General features: G+C 58.4%; 4 protein-coding genes across 4 annotated transcripts; 1 reads left to right on the top strand and 3 right to left on the bottom strand.

The window, feature by feature from the left end:
- Window positions 1–2256: 2256 nt before the first annotated feature.
- Window positions 2257–4114, bottom strand: HRG_04171 (amino acid permease domain-containing protein; the record flags this gene model as incomplete). The annotated part of the gene is made up of 5 exons (XM_044862642.1): window positions 2257–2429; window positions 2482–3059; window positions 3136–3335; window positions 3386–3666; window positions 3763–4114. 5 exons carry the CDS (start codon window positions 4112–4114, stop codon window positions 2257–2259), a joined length of 1584 nt encoding a protein of 527 aa, XP_044723668.1.
- Window positions 4115–7714: 3600 nt separating this feature from the next.
- Window positions 7715–8149, bottom strand: HRG_04170 (cofilin/tropomyosin-type actin-binding protein; the record flags this gene model as incomplete). The annotated part of the gene is made up of 1 exon (XM_044862641.1): window positions 7715–8149. One exon carries the CDS (start codon window positions 8147–8149, stop codon window positions 7715–7717), a length of 435 nt encoding a protein of 144 aa, XP_044723667.1.
- A 506-nt stretch (window positions 8150–8655) lies between these two features.
- HRG_04169 (hhH-GPD superfamily base excision DNA repair protein) lies at window positions 8656–10473 on the bottom strand (the record flags this gene model as incomplete). The annotated part of the gene is made up of 2 exons (XM_044862640.1): window positions 8656–9042; window positions 9106–10473. 2 exons carry the CDS (start codon window positions 10471–10473, stop codon window positions 8656–8658), a joined length of 1755 nt encoding a protein of 584 aa, XP_044723666.1.
- A 1024-nt stretch (window positions 10474–11497) lies between these two features.
- On the top strand, window positions 11498–13435 carry HRG_04168 (sugar transporter domain-containing protein; the record flags this gene model as incomplete). The annotated part of the gene is made up of 6 exons (XM_044862639.1): window positions 11498–11713; window positions 11798–11877; window positions 11943–12220; window positions 12278–12939; window positions 13017–13121; window positions 13175–13435. 6 exons carry the CDS (start codon window positions 11498–11500, stop codon window positions 13433–13435), a joined length of 1602 nt encoding a protein of 533 aa, XP_044723665.1.
- Window positions 13436–13536: the final 101 nt, after the last annotated feature.

Here is a 13536-nt window from a genome sequence, read left to right as displayed (position 1 = left end):
TCTAGACATGGGGGGCCATCGCGGTGCTTTGGCTGCCGCCCACATCGTCAGCCCTTCCTCCCAAGGCCAACCCCGCGCTACTGTAAATACGAGGTCCTTCCCCCCTCTCCCGGCTTGCCGTTGACGGCGCCGCGTCGAGGGCCGAAAGGGGTCCGTACTGCAGCCCGGGATCTGCAGGCCGCCCGCCCGCCACTACGTCTCTTTTCACCCCGTCGAGATCCCGCGCAAGGGAAACCAAGATCCAAAGGAGAGATGGGTAGACGACGTGTGCCAAAGGGGCAAGCAGAGAGCCGGCCGACCTAAGATCAGCAAAGGGATGCCGAACCGCTCTTCGGATCATGGATGAGGAGATGGGGGGGAGGGGCGGATGGCTGATCTGTGATAAGGGGTCTGCACCCTTTTCCCTTTGCGCGAGTTAGAGATCTACGGGTGTATGTGTGCTTTCGTGGATGGGACAGCCTCCTCCCCCTCCTACCATCCTGTACGCGGCTCTTATCTCACGGGCCAGACCTATCATGGTCGATGGATGAAGCCACCCGGATGGCTTGACCACCGCCACACCAGGACGCCTCCGCATCCTCGCACCAACGCCGGGACCACGTCTGACTGGCCAGGCGGGCAAGCACGCAGGGCGCTGGATCGACTTCGTGCGTTGCATGCATATACTGTATGTACTGCATGCTTGCCTCGGTTGATCGCCAAAATGGGCTTGCCCAGCGTTGGACGCAACCTCCTTGTAGTCGGCACGACTTGTCCAGAGAGCACGCCGGGTGATGAGACCAAACGAGTGGAGGGAAGACCTATTCACTCAAAACCTCGTGCCATAAGACACCCGTGACCTCGGCTTTCACAGGGCACCCGGCAAGTCGCCAGGCCATCACGGGTCCGATGCCCCCGGACCTTGTTGCCTGCCCTTTGCTCCCCAAATGCTGCACGGTATTATGCTGCGTCGTGGGACTGCGCGAGCCATGCATACCTGCGATGGACACTGTATGTACTGTGCATGTAGCAGATAGATGCACCCAGTCTGGTCCTGCGACGCACGCACTACTGCTAATGCGGGCCATGCTGCTGATGCTGCGTCGACAATTACTGTACATGCTGTCCATCTTGGCCTCACCGATATGCACGTCGAACGGAGGGGGGCGGCTCTACCACTACTTAGCCGCTGCTGCCCTCGCTCGGGGTTGCCAAAGGAGGCAGACAGAGAGCGGGCCGAGTCGTTGGCCCCCCTCCCGTGACGGCTGCTCCCTTTCCTCGATGGGAGTAGCTGCCTGATCTGAGCAGAGATTGGGGTGGGGGGGGGGGGGGGGGATGGCTTCTCAAGAGCAGGAGAGCTGATCTGACTCGACACCGTCTACAAGGCTCGTGACGACTTTGAATGCGGCCGCTCTCGGCTACCCTCAAGCATGGCACCGGCCCTGAGCCCGTTCATGGTATGCCGGCCTGTATCATTCCACCCAGTGAAACAGGCATATGCACTTGGTGTCTAAGTCCATGTCTGTTGCAAGGATGCTCGACATTATTCACCTGTGTCGAAACGGCAGTGACGGCCTCGCCAGGTCATCATCCATAGGCTAGAGAGAAACAAGACTGGCTATCGTGCGCTTAAATTTTCCAATTCGTCATTGCAGGGCTCTCGTTTCCTCCGTCCACGGCCAACCTGCATCTGACGTCGTCATTGTTCATTTTGATCACGAACATCAACATTTTTTCCCCGATGGACAGGCAAGAAAAGGTCAGCCCAGGAATATCTCTCAAGGTAGCATGATGGCTCTACTCTGCAGCATCCTGGCAGAACGCTCACTGCGCTGACTTGACGTAGCTATGGGAAGATCCAAGACGGCAAGTCACGAGTCTTGCCTGCCGCTCTTCTCGAATCTCGAGGTCACTGCTCATCAGGCTCGGCCCCATGAGTGCTGCTCAGCCGTAGCACATAATGCGGCACTGGCGACGTGAAGCGCAGGACTCAGTCCAGACGTTTCGGCAGCTAGGCCGCATTAATTTGCATGGAAGCGGCGAGGGTTTGGTTGTTCGGAATGTACCCTGCAGAGGGTTCGCAGACAAGCCCGCCGGGGTCCCAAACGAGGAGGTGTTTTCCTTTGGAACGCCGGGGCCGAAGCGTATGGCCGGGCATCACATGATGCGCGTCAACGGATGTATGCAAAGTGTGGTGGGCGCACTCGTCTTTACATCTCACTTGACCATCGCCTTGCTGTTGCATGAGGCGGCAGCAGCCAGGCCAGCCGCCTCCCATCACTCTCCCTGCACAGGAGGGCCGGCATAGTTCTTGTGGCCCCAAGCCCAGTACCAAATCCCCGAGATGGCCATGGCGGCCACGAAGACGGCCGGCGCGTAGTTGACAGTCGCGGCGGTGACAGGGATCGTCGATGGCATGCAGAACAGAGGCAACGCCAGCAAGGACCAGGCTAATGAAGTGAGCAGCAATGCCATGAAATGGGGGAGCAAGGGGTTACACACCAACGGCGACGACATTGCAGACTACGCCAATGGGGCCGAGGTAGAATTGGCCCGTCTTGACCTGCTTCCTGCCACTGAAAAGGCTTATGGCGATGGGGACGGCGTAGGAAGCCGTGAGGCAAATGACGCCGACGCCGGAAAAGGCGTTGAAGGCGGCTGAGGAGCCAAAGTTGATGAGGGCGAGCACGATTTGCACTACCATGCTCAGCATCATGGCGTTGAGAGGCACGTCGAGCTTGCGGTTGACCTTCATCCACCAGCGAGAACCGGGAATGGCGCCGTCGCGAGCAAAGGCCCAGGTGCAGCGCGAAGTGGCCGTGGTGCACCCGATGCCGCATATGAGGGCCAGCACCATGATGGGAACGAGGAGGCCAAAGGCGCCGCCCGAAGAGCCAACGGCATCCTTGATGATGGCGGGTACCGGCTGGCCGGCGGAAACCTGGATGAGGGTCGGGATGTCCGGAAGGACAAAGACGAGGGGGATTAGGAAGAGCAGGCCGGCGACGGTGTTGATGAAGATGGTGGCGACCATGGCTTTGGGGACCTGGACCGATGGCTTTTGTACTTCCTCGCACATGCTGTGGAACGGATGGTCAGCGAGGACGAGGAGGGCTGGGGCTCGGAAGAGCCATAGCCGACGGAAACGAGGCTTACGAGACGATCATGCCCGTTGACGAGGTGGCGTAACCAGCATGCAGAAGGCCGACGCAAAATGACCAGCCATCAGGCCAGCCCGAGCTGGTCTCGAAATGGGTGAAGACGTATTTGGCGTCGTGGCGGCCATTCTTAGCAATTGCGAGGACGGACACCATGATGGCGATGACACCAGCAAACGTCCAAAAGATGGCACCGGTCTCGATGCAGGTCAGCAGGGACCAAGGGCAAAGAGGCGGGGGGGGCTCACATCAAGCCAAGGAAGCCATCGATTGCCGAGGGCCGACACTGCGTTGCACATGAAGGTGATGGCGAGAAAGACGAGGAAGACCTGATAGTTCGTGCCTTCGAAGACGCCGACGCCGGGCGCCTTTTCGAAGACGTTAATGCACGAGACGAAGAATAGGGTTGTACCAAAGTTGACGGCCAGGGTGATTGTGATGTTGCCGACAACGTAGAGCCAGCCACAGATCCAGCTGGCAACGCGACGCCAGCGAGGAGAGGCCAGCATAAAGGCCTGATAGTAGACACCTGCGTAAGAGAAGAATAATCAATCACACGAGCTTGAAGACGAGAGCGTGGGCATTCCGGGCGGGCTCTGCGGCAGAACAAGAGACGTGTAAGTACCTCCGGCTGTGGGATAGACACTCGTGATTTCACCAAGGGACGAAGCAACACAGACAATGATTGCGGAGACCAAGAGCCAGCCCCAGATGATGTTGACGGGCCCGCCTCCGACGAGCGGGTAGTTGAGGGTTGTGGCGAGGCCATAGGGGATTGCAGCCAGGACAAAGGACATGAAGGCCACCTGCAGCGTCGAGCGAGTGCGCGCCAGCTCTGGCTTGTAGCCGAGGTTCTCAAGGAGCTGGTCGGCCGAGTCATTTTCACCCGTCGACAACCGCGGGGGAAGCTGGTCGGTCTTGGGGTCGGCGCTGCTGCTGGCCTGGTCCGGGTCGTGCTTGAGATTGGGGACACCCATGGTAGCGGAACCGGAAGGGAAGTCTAGTCGGTTGAGTCGAGGGAAGGCCGGACGGAACAGCGAGGCTCGTCACCAGACACGCAGGAGAAGCACGCGAGAAGCCAGCGGAGGCAGCACGAGCGAGGGAGAGCGAGGGAGAGAGAAGCGACAAGACGCGAGGGCCTCTTTCTATCCTGAAGGTGGGGGAAGACGAGAGGAAAGCCTAAAAATAAAGAAGAGAAGAACGGGAGCAACAAGGTATTGGTTGCACCCGGAGGCCTAGCGTGGGGAGCCAGGTGTGGCGGAGACGGGGCGTGGGTGCGCAAAGCCACGACTGGTCGAAGGTGTTTGGGTGTGTCGCGCCCTCCGGACGAGCGATGGGTGTTGTGTGCCGGTCTATTGTTGTTGTTACGGTCTGGGGAAGAGAGGATGGGGAAAGGAGAGAAGGAAAATCAACGGTGGAGGCGGGGGTTGAGGCTCTCGACTCGAGCCCAAGAGAGGAAGGAGCCAAGGGCTAGTTATTTAATGCTCTTAGTCGGGGGAGCGAGGCCAGTGGCGTCGTCTGACAAGAAGTGGCGCCTTCCCAATCGAGAGGCCTGCCGAGGACCCGGCTCAACCAAATGAACTGACGAGCCCCACTGCCCATTGAGGAATTTACGGCACGCACATAAGATTTTTTTTACTCAAAAAAAGGACAGGACCGTAATTACCGTGGTTATGTCTGTGCCAATAAAACAAACCTTGGAGACGAGACGCGGTGGAGAGGGCATGTTTTGGCATGAAGAAATGGGGGCTACAACAATATCACGCTTTCAGCAGGTACCTTGCACCTATGTAACTTAGTACTCCGTACGGCGACTGCATTCGTCCAGGTCCGGGGACAAGCCAGGAGAGCAGTGGAGAATGGGAGCCGTTGTCGTCTCCCATTGGATGCCTTTTGTTCACGGGCGATTCAGGTCGCAGGCCCAGGCCCCGCTCGACGACGACTGTGTGCAGGGCAGGGCTAGGTTAGCCGGGGCAGTACAGTTTGAGATACCTCCCGACTTACTGTGCGCCACCGTCATAGGACGTGCCAAGACAAATGTTCCCAAGCAGTGCAAGCACTGTACCGCCAGCCCCTCCGTACAGTACGGCCCAAAATCGTTGTCGCCGAGGCACACATCTACGTCATCGTCCATAACTATTGGGGGGCAAACGGCGTGGGGAAGGTATAGAAAGATCCACGTGCGCTGGGCCTCGGCGTCCGGCGCCCACGGAACCTGGAGTCCTAGACCACGAACAGGGCCAATAATTTAAGGCTCGTCCTTCTTTTCGACTTGATCCACTTATTCGATTAAAGACGCAGACATGCCTACGTACCGTCTTGCCTTGGCATTCATTTGCACGTGCCCCGAGGCCAAAGAGATGAGATGGTGGCCCAGCTACGGCCAAATGAGGAAGAGTTTCAGCGCATTTATTTGCACAACCACCACTCCTGTACGAAGTACTGTACAGTAGCACAGCGCTCCACTGCAGCCCCCCTGGCCTCCCGGTCTTTCTTCAATCTTTGGGGGCTCATGCATCTGTTGGAAAGCCATGCGTGGGGCTGAGGAACAAGTGCAGCCGCATAAGCGCCGAGCATCCGTCTCGCTTGACCGGCCCGAGCCAATTTGCCTCATCGTATTGCTCGCGCACTTGCAGCCGCCGAGTTTAAATTCGCGAGGTGATCGATTAGCTAAGTTCGTGCCTAGGCTCTTTGTGAGAGTGAAGATGATTGGATTGAGTAGCTGCCCGCCCCTCATGGTATGACTACATTGGCCACACGTGACGGTCTTAATCCTCCAGTAGACTGCAAGTACCCAGTTACATCTGGCAGGGCCACTCTCCTCTTTGATCTCTGAAAAGAGGCAAAAGGAAGAGTGAGGATTACGGGCACGAGCCTTAAGGGCTCGTGCCGCTTAGACTGACTAAGCTAGGCTGGCCCAATCATCAACCACCTCGGTAGCATCTTCAGCCAAATCTTCTCACGTCAAATCTTCATCGACAGACGTCCACTAACCTCCACCATGTCCCTGGACGGTTCCCCTTGCATACACGACCCCGGGAAGCTTATAATGGCCACGTGCTGAGTCGCCGACTTTTACTCCTGTCGATGCTCAGAGAAAATACGTGGTCAGACAAGAAGATTGATTAAGGTCTATGTCTCTCTCTGTCTCCTCGCCCCAAAAGATGGGCCTTTTCTACCCCTCTTTGCCCTGATGGTCTCCTCTTGTTGTAGTGGTCCTACTTCCTTCCTCACTCAGGTGGGGACGCTGAGAAACATCAGGCAAGATGAAATTGTTTAGATGTCGGACCCCACGCGCCACGCCTGCAGACGTCAATCTCCAGCCTCACCCGATGCCGCCTTCGACGCCAATCGTCTGATATGGATGCCCGGCGGTACGAGGTCTACCGAGTGGCATAAGAGGAGATGAAGACCAGCCACCACAAGTTCTTCTCGCGTCCTATTTCAGGGCGCCCAATGTTGAACACCACGAATAGCTCGCAAGGTTGTCCATGAGGCAGGTCTTGGCCTGGAGGAGCGAGGTCGGCAGCGAGCGAGCAGGGCCTACTGCCAGTGGCAGGATCGTCAGTCCCAGGAACCAGAGCAGCTGTGCGGTGACCCATGATCTGGAGGGCTAGAAGCCGGAACGCTAGGACCCACGCAGGCTGTGAGTGTCTGGCTCATGCTTTCTCGACTACTACTTACCAGATGTTGCAAGCGACGGCGAGGCCTCGGGCTGTGCGGTGTGTTGATGTTTCGCTGAACATGGCCAAATCTCGATATATGACCGGTCTGCTGGGACTGGCAAATGCATCATGCCGAGAAAAGCAAAATACCTGGGACGGTAGTCGTCGATGTGGCCCGTGTGGTTCTGATGCTCTGCGATATATCATTGAAGAGTACCTAGGTGCTGGCATGGGTCCAATTACAAGGTTTTGGGTGGAAAAAATAACCCCTGAAGAGGTTGGTTGAAAATCGTCGTTCATCTTGTCCAGGGTGAATGGGGCATGGTGATCTAGCAGGATCTAGAGAGCCAGCCTGAATCTCGCTTATATTTCGGGGCTAAGACTGTAATATTATCTGGCCGTCGGCCAAGGGTTTGACATGGATAAGAGGAGACGGGTGAGACCAATCGGGCAGTTGTACAGTATGTCGGCGTGGAGCAGATGTGAGCTGAATCACGGCAGTACTGGAGAATCGGTGTTGCATCGACAACCATGGGTGCGTGCAATGAGTTGGAAAGTATAGGAGTTAATGGATGATATACAAACGCCGAGATACACAACAAGGTTTTGGGAGCGCAACAGACCCGATGCCACGAGGCATGCTAATGGCGGGCTCTATCGGTGACTCCATCAAGGTTATGTATAGCTTGCGTGGAAGTACACGAGCAACTCGGCCCTTCATGCAGCTTGTTCAGGAGCGCGCCTTGGCCTGCAAGCTCGCGACTGGGAGATGGCATGGGGAAATGATGACTTGTTCGATGAGTGAGAAGCCGCACGGGCGTCAAACTTGCGAGTGTCCCTCGGCAAAAGCTCGGCAAAGGACACAAGTGTCCGATGACGTGGCGAGGCCCAATGGAAGGGATGGCGAGAGGGTCAGCCGCGTCCGCCGTTGTAGTCGGCGCCGCCGGCCTTGCGCAGGCGGGCAACGACATCGTCTTGGTCGAGGTCGGCGCGGTCGCTGGCGGTGAGGGCAATACTGTGATGGGCCAGGACGCGCTTGACGTCGCCGCTCTCGACGCTGACGCGGGCCTTGCGCATGACCTTTGTGCGCTCGCCGATCCAGACGACGAGGGCAAACTTGACGCGGGTGCTTTCGGCGTCGTTTGCGTACTCGACGCGGGCGTAGCCGTACTGGACCTGGGTGTCGTCGAGGGCGGCGGCCAGGTCGGCAAGGGGGCCGGTGCCAGTCTGGGCGAGCGTCAGGCGGTTGCCGTCGGCGTAGGAGATGAGCAGCCAGGTGGTGGCGTCCTTGTCGCTGCGGACGGACTCGTAGGCGGCGGCAATATCGGGCGAGTCGAGGCCGCTCATGGTGGATGGATTGTGGTTGGATGATGGCGAGTCTGCGTTGGGACAGTGTGGCAGGGGTGCTGCAGCGGGACCAGTTACGGATGGGTACTTGTAACCAACGGCTTGGCCTAGACAAAGAGGGCCTTGGAAAAAAAGAAAAGCCCATCAGCGACACGGACAGATTAAGAATAATACTCTGTTTCTTCCCAATTCTCCCTTGTAATACGGATACAAATACCCCCGATGGACAACAAATAATCGTCGAAACTGGACGTTGGATTCGTCCTAAGGGCACACGCAGAGACGTCTTCATCTGCCCCGCTCCTGGAAGCTGAATGGCAGTACAAAAGTGCTTCCATGTTCAAGCAGTTGTTTCAGATAAGTAATTGCTATTCTTGATTGATGTTTTAACAAATCATGGCCTCATAAATACGTGTTGGAATAATGTATTTTAGGCACTGGTGACTCCTCGCCCTATGCCCAAGACCGGCATCATCGTCCATCGTGTACTGACGCCCGTGCTTTGCTCAGTCGGGCTCTGAGGCTTCCACGTCCCGCACGAGCGCCCAGCATTTGCGCATCCCCGTGCCCATGGACTCGTCGTCGACGTTCCGGCTCCATCGGCGGGGCTGCGTCGGCGTCCTGCCCTCGGCCAAGTCACACTGCTTGCCCTGGGCCGCCAAAAAGAGATGGACGTGCATGGTGAGTTTGATATGCGAAAAGAGCCATGGCACGCTGCCCAGCTCGCCGACGTGTACGAGGCCTTGGGCACTCGCGCCCGACCCTTTGACCAGTGTCGCCGCGTGCGAGCGGGCCAGCTGCGTCCGCTTCTTGGCCGATGTCGACCCGGACGAGCTCATGGCCGTGCTGGGCAGCTCCCACAGCCCAGCCAGCAAGCCCTTGGGCAGCCGGCGCTGTATCAGGTAGGACCCGTCTGGGTGCCGAATCGCGCACACGACCGTCTCTTCCTCCCGGACCGCCTTCTTGGCAATCTTTGCCGGGAACCGGCGGGCGTAGTCTGCAATCGCTCCCGCCGACGCTCCTTTACGGCTTCTTGGTTGCTTACGTGGGGACACAGACGATGCATTGCTGCCGTCCTTGACTTGAAAGCCAAAGTCGGCCAAGGAAAGCCGGTTTGGACCGGCCTGACGCTCATCCGCTTTCGACTGCAGAGGTCCATCTTTTCCAATGGTTTCTTCGAACGGTAGACATAGTCCGCAGAGGTCTTCCATGTCCATCCGGTCGTTCATTCCGGCCCCGTTGGCAAATGCCTTGCCTTCATTGTAGACGCGGCAGGTTGAGGTAATGGGACATGATGAGCAGTCGGGCTTGGGCGTGCACACGGTACTGCCCAGCTCCATCAACGCCTGTCCCCAGCGCCCAGGCCGGTCCGTCAGAGACACTGGTCCGTTGGCGACGGAGGCCTCGCCGTCGTCGGCAACGGCCTTGACGAGAGCGTCGGCGGCGGCCCAGACGGCGTCAATAACGGCCTTGTCGGCCTTGGCGTTTGCGTAGATGCCGAGCTGGCGGCTCAGGACGCGCAGCACGTTGCCGTCGACCATGGGCTCGGCCCGGCCAAAGACAATGGCGGAGATGGCGCCGGCCGTGTAGCGCCCGACGCCGGGGACGCGAGCGGCGAGGTCGGCGGGGGTGGCGGGCAGCAGGCCGCGCATTTCGGGGTCATCGACGACGAGCTTTGCGGCGTCGTGGATGCGGGTCGCACGGCTGTAGTAGCCCAGGCCGCGCCAGGCAGCGAGGACGTGGTCGGCGTGGGCGCGGGCCAGGTCACGGATGGTGGGCCAGCAGGCCATCCAGCGGTTCCAGTAGTCGACAACGACGGCGACCCGCGTCTGCTGCAGCATGATTTCGCTGATCCAGATCTCGTAGGCGCGAACCTCGAGGGCGCGGCGCAGCTGGACGGGGTCGTCGGAGAGGGCTGGGTCAATCCATGGCTTGCGCCAGGGCATGGCGCGCGTAGTGCTGACCGAGTCGAACCAGGACAGCAGCGAGCGGCGGTGCTCGGCGGCGGCGTGGCCGCTGAGGAGGAGGGGACGGTGATAATCGAGCGAGTGCAGGCGGGCGGGCGCAAGGCACGGCTGGGGGTCCGCCGTGGTCGAAGAGGAGAAGAGGCGAGGATGCAGGTCGGGCTTCTTGGCGCCGCTGCGAGAGGCCGCCGCGACCTTGCGCCTCTTGGAGACGGCCGGTTGGTGTCCATCGGCCGGCGAAGACGAAGACGACGACTCGCCAGGCTGCTTTGGAGTCGGAGTCGGGATTTCTGGCCGTTGCCTCTTTTGCCCTGCGCCCGCCCTGCCCGCTGTCGACAGCCTGGCGGATCTTCGAACCATTGAAGTCACCCTTCCTGGATCACTGCCCCCTACTACTTCAGTAAAGGTGGTGAATGAGATGAAGACTGGGGTCGTGAGATCAACTCGTCGCTCAACGTTGAAGGAAGATGGCGCGAGCTGCCAATCAGAAATCGGCCCTTTCCCGCCAATCGTAGGCCGCCGTTCGCCGTGCATTTCTTCGTGCCCCCCTTTATCAGGACTCCGACCAAGCGTTTGTTTGCCTTTATTTATTTTATTTTGCCATGGCTTGCCGCTGGAATACGAATACTTGGCATAGAGCGCTCTTATAATGCTGTTTCTAGGTGATGCTCCATTTATCCTCTCGTCACGGTTCGCCATTGATGCATTCCGTGCGACCGCATTCCTTATATATCACGTCGATACGGTATCCGTACTCAGCAGGTAGGTTTCGGGGTTCTTTATAAAAAAGGAAGCATAACGGCATTGAAAAGTTGCTTCTGCTGCGCGGGAGGAGCCATGTGGGACGCGGTCTGTCGGTCGAATCCCACATTGGGTTTGCAGAGAATTCAATGCAACGCCAAGCTCCTGTCCCCTACATAATTACTACATGTGCAGTTTCAACCTTTCTTGCTCAAGCAGCCAATGAGCCGCGCCCTCCCCGGGACTCAGGACCCTTTTGGAACCCCCGCTTGGCATGCTTTACTTTCCAATCTCACTGTATATGCTGCCTCTCTCTCCAAGTTTTGCCAAGGTGCAGCCTGGGCTCATCGACAAACCGGTTTTGTCTCAAGTCACATCGTTGCGATTAAGGTTGGGGTAGGTTTCACAAGGGGGGGATTAATTGCAGCCCGCCTATAGCTACTAACTTACGTCGTACTTTGATCACGGTCAGACAAACGGCGGGCCAATGGCTTCGTCTCGTTCGTTTATTGGCGTCAGGGTGCAATTGATCCGTACTTCGTACTTTGCATAGATGAAAGAGAAAAAAACCGGCCCCGTTCCGCGTCCCCCACGCCGACTGTTGACACCCTTCTCCTTCCACTCCTCCTCTCCGCCGGCCACCATGGCGCGACACTTGGACGGCAAACCCCAAGGCCCTGCCAACGCCGATGCCGATCCGTCGCTGGAAAAGGCTCCCCGCGACGGCGTCACCCACGTCCAGGGCGCTGCCAGCTTCCTCGAGTCCTCCCGGCTGGATCCCTGGTCCAGGACGAGCCTTCAGCTATACATGATCTTGCTCGTGGCTGCGCTCAATGCGACTGCCTCGGGCTTTGATGGCGTACGTGCATGTGGACAGACATCAAACGATACCTAGTGGCGTTGGATCGCAGGCAGCGATACTTGGCGCTGATGACCCACGCAGTCCATCTTCAGCTCCATCAACGCCATGAGCCAGTACCAGGACTACTTCCACCAAAAGGAGCTTGGGTCCAACACGGGCATGTGAGCTTGCCGACTGTCCACACCTTGCTTGCACCTGCTTGCACCTGGCTGACCCTATACACTAGCATCTTCATGATGTTCACCGTCGGCAACATGATTGGATCCCTCTTCACCGGCCCCATCTGCGACCACTTTGGCCGTCGCATCGGCATGATGTCCGGCTCCGTCTTGATCGTCGTCGGGGCTGCCGTCCAGACTGCCGCAAAAAGCGACGCCTACCTCCTGGGCGGCCGCTTTGTCCTGGGCTTTGGCGTCTCCATCGGGACCTCGTCTGCCCCGACCTACGCCCTCGAGCTGGCGCCGCCCCAGTGGCGAGCCCGCGTCGTCGGCTATTACAATACCTGTGAGCAAGCCGTGCCCTTACCTGAGCTGGATCCTCTGCTCACCGGCTCCCCCGCAGTCTTTTACACGGGGTCCATCCTGGCCACGGGCGTGGCTTACGCCTCCAGCAAGTCGCCGGGCGAGCTGGCCTTTCGCCTCCCGCTATCGCTGCAGGTCATACCTCCCTTGTTCATCTTCGTCGGAGCCGTCTTTATACCGGAATCGCCCCGCTGGCTTACCATGTGGGGGAAGAGGGACCAAGCCGCCCGCATCCTGGCCAAGTATCACGGAGGCGGCGACCCCGACCATCCTCTCGTCCAGCTCGAGCTCCGCGAGTTCGAGTCAAACATTGAGCTCCAAAAGACGTCGAGCGTCTGGAACTACTGGGCCCTCGTCAACACGCACAACGCTCGATGGCGCTTTGCCATGATGGCCTTCATGTCCGTGTTTGCTCAGCTGTCCGGCAACTCGGTGCTGACGTATTACCTGCCGTCCATGTATAAGCTGCTCGGAATCGTCTCGACGGAGCGCCGGCTGCTGCTCACCTTCATGAACTCGATTGTGTCTTGCGCGGGCGCCGTCGCCGGCTCAGCCACCAACGATCGCATAGGTCGGCGCACCAAGCTATGGGTTGGCAGTTTCGTCCTCGCTGGGCTTTTTGGTGCCGTCACTGGATTCTCTAGTCAGTTTGGAGGTCAGAAGCAGGTCGGCATTCGCCTCTCCAATGGTGGAGTCGCATTTGTGAGTCCGCACTTTGGTGCAGGACTATGGGCGCACACAACCACCCGCTATGCTGACTTGTTTGTGTCCCCCTCTAGATCTTCCTCTTTGGATGCGCATACTCCTTTGTCTACACGCCATTGACCGCCACCTACTGTGCCGAGGTGCTCGCCAATCCAACCCGTGCCAAGGGCATGGGCGTGGTAAGCCCCAAGCCATCGTCTTTGCGTCCAATTTCCCAGACTCACCTCGGCAGCACGTCATCCTCTCCAACAGCGCCAACCTGTACAACTCGTACGTGACAGCCATTGCGCTCGATGCCCTGGACTGGCGGTACTATCTAGTCTTTGTTGGCTTGAACATGATTTACGGCGTTGTTTGGTACATCTTTGGCGTGGAAACTCGCGGGAGGACTCTTGAGGAAATGGACGTCGTGTTTGACGCAAAGTTTCCGCCGCGCGCCGCTCACCAGAAGACGACTGTGCCGAGGAATGGCGACCGGAGCCCCGAGATCTGAAGCAGTCAATGGTAGCTGCATGTCCCAGGCGTGGAGCTGGTTCTCGACAGACTCTTGTCTGAATACTACGGCTCTTGTACTTGCCGCTTTGCCCTTGTCCA

This window comes from Hirsutella rhossiliensis (assembly GCF_020360975.1).
Source record: "Hirsutella rhossiliensis strain HR02 chromosome Unknown scaffold00003, whole genome shotgun sequence".
Taxonomy (NCBI): Eukaryota; Fungi; Ascomycota; class Sordariomycetes; order Hypocreales; family Ophiocordycipitaceae; genus Hirsutella; species Hirsutella rhossiliensis.
Note: the sequence above shows the minus strand (reverse complement) of the source record. Positions and strands in the feature narration are given on the sequence as shown.